We start from the raw sequence: 2,500 nt of genomic DNA, 5'->3' as shown, positions 1-2,500 counted from the left end.
TTTGGAGAGGAGAGGAGAGGAGAGGAGGGGGAGAGGAGAGGAGAGAAGAGGAGAGGAGAGAGGGAGATGGGGAGAGGAGAGGAGAGGAGAGGAGAGGAGAGGAGAGGAGAAGAAGAGGGAGAGGGTTAGGAACTGAACATCAATCTGTATCGAGGCTTGTATTATTTTGGCGTCATATAACCGCTGCTTCAAAGAAAAGATTCAAATTTGGCAGAACGCTGTGATTATTTCTCTCGAATGCATGGGTTGTTGTCCGTGTTTGAGGTAGCTGGATATTCTGAGTTGCAATTTTGTGATAATAGCATATTGACTGAGATGGATGCCAGCAACATGAAGAGAACTCTGATTGGATTTCTCCAGCTTGTAGGCTATGATTTCCATGAAATAGAAAAATAAGCCTAATTAATGTGTTGTTATTTCATGTTGTCACGGATCATTTTGCAACATGTTTTCCACTCTCCGCATTTTTAAGAACCTTCAACATAACAAAAATGGATAAACTCTCACAGATATTATTATATTATATTATATAGGCTATAGACAGGCATTGACAAAGTCACCATAAATAATGAATACCAAATAAATCCTAATAACTTCATGTGTATGCATGTTCATGCATCAGGCCTTTGCTAACCCATAGGCTACCGCACATATTGCCGCTGTCACCACAGTGTCGAGACATTTTCTTGTAACGTATTTCCGTTGACCAGCAGGTGTCCCTTTAGAGCATATTAAGTCTCGAGAAATTAACAACTTTTCAAAACAATTGGCTGGATTGCTTCAAAGCGTCACGAAGCTATATCTTCTCATCATTAGCGCTCGGTAAGACACTCACCTATAGGGTTGAGTACCGAGAACCGGTTCCAATACAACCGGTACCTGACCGGACCGAAATGCAGCGCAGATTTCGGTACTTCCTTTCGGTGCCTGAGCCGATTGAAATTAATAACAGCAACAAATCATGCAGCTAAATCAGGGGTGTCAAACTCAAATACACAGAGGGCCGAAATAAAAAAAAATGGTGGAAGTCGAGGGCCGGACAGTGGGGCAAGCGCTCCCTAAATTGACGTATGCTACCAACACGGGGAGAGTGCATTGTGGGACTTGCAGTATTTGTGGTGCGTTCGACATACCAGCGGCCGCGGCAGACAAGCTCTGACAGATAAACAGATGGATACTTTATTAATCCTGAGGGAAAATTAGCCAAACCAAATAAAATGTAACCGTTGCTCATTCAAATCAATGGAACTTTTTGCAACATTCTGAGGAGCTGGCGGGCCAGATTTAATGGCTTGTCGGGCCTGATCAGGCCCCCGGGCCTTGAGTTTGACACATGTGAGCTAAATGAACAAAACTCACCTATGCAGGACAGGTGAGGAAGACACACACACACACACACACACACACACACACCCACACACCCACACACACACACACACACACACACTCACCTATGCAGGACAGGTAGATGACTGTGAGGAAGACCACCAGGCCAGCGGAGCCCACGCCCATGTAGAAGAGGGCCTGCCTCTCCTGCCTCGTCAGACGGTCGCGGAGGTACTGCAGCAAGGCGTAGGCCTGCAGCAGCACAAACACACCTGCAAACACACAGGGAATATCAGGCAGCTCCAGATACACACACACACACACAAACACTACTAATTTCAGACCCACACACACACACACACATATGCACACAGAAAGAGCAGGTTCATACAGCCACACACACACACACACACACACACACACACACACACACACACACACACACACACACACACACTCACACTCACACTCACACACACACTCACACACACACACACACACACACACACTCACACTCACACTCACACTCACAGGTTAAATGTTTACACAGTTATACCCACAGGTGACATCTTTTTCCCCCCAATGAGGCCTGTCATAAGTAGCACACACATAAAAAAGAGCAGATTTATATAGACATGTACACACACACACACACCCGCACACACACAAACTTACAGACAGCTTAACTACGGCCTGAATAGAGACATGAGATATGGTAGCGGTTTCTACAATAACTAAAAGCTCTGCAATTACCGGTGATAAAACCTGCCGCCTTCAAAATGCATAGACACTAAATACGCCTTCAGCTTATTCCTCACAGGTTTACACTGTGCTTCTTTCATGTGTTCAAACAAACACACACACTTGTGTGCGCACACACACACACATGCATACACACAGAGAAAGGTACACACATACCTGCGCACACACAAACATTTGAATGCACAGATTCAAACACACACACACACGCATACATGAATCCACCAACCCACCCACCGACTCACACACACACACACACGCACACACACACACACACACACAAACAAAACTTGTCTCTTTATTTATGTTGACAAAGAGCCCAGATGCTGAGGGAAGCTGCTCTGGAAACTTCAATGGAAACACTCCTGACTCAAAGAGAACGAAAGCGAGCGAGAGAGAGAGAAAGAGAGAGAGA

The 2,500-nt window shown here is 45.5% G+C and overlaps 1 protein-coding gene across 1 annotated transcript in view; it reads right to left on the bottom strand.

Moving 5' to 3' along the window:
• LOC308381510 (dolichyl-diphosphooligosaccharide--protein glycosyltransferase subunit STT3B-like) overlaps positions 1–2,500 on the bottom strand; it is a gene marked incomplete at both ends in the record, with an annotated part of 142,513 nt that overhangs the window by 20,736 nt on the left and 119,277 nt on the right. Inside the window, one exon of the mRNA XM_080859098.1 lies at positions 1,452–1,598. Within this exon, the coding sequence (XP_080715224.1) occupies positions 1,452–1,598 (147 nt within the window). The remainder of the gene's footprint in view (positions 1–1,451; positions 1,599–2,500) is intronic.

This window comes from Sprattus sprattus (genome assembly GCF_963457725.1).
Source record: "Sprattus sprattus genome assembly, chromosome: 20".
NCBI lineage: Eukaryota > Metazoa > Chordata > Actinopteri > Clupeiformes > Clupeidae > Sprattus > Sprattus sprattus.
This window is presented reverse-complemented; position numbering and strand designations above follow the sequence as displayed.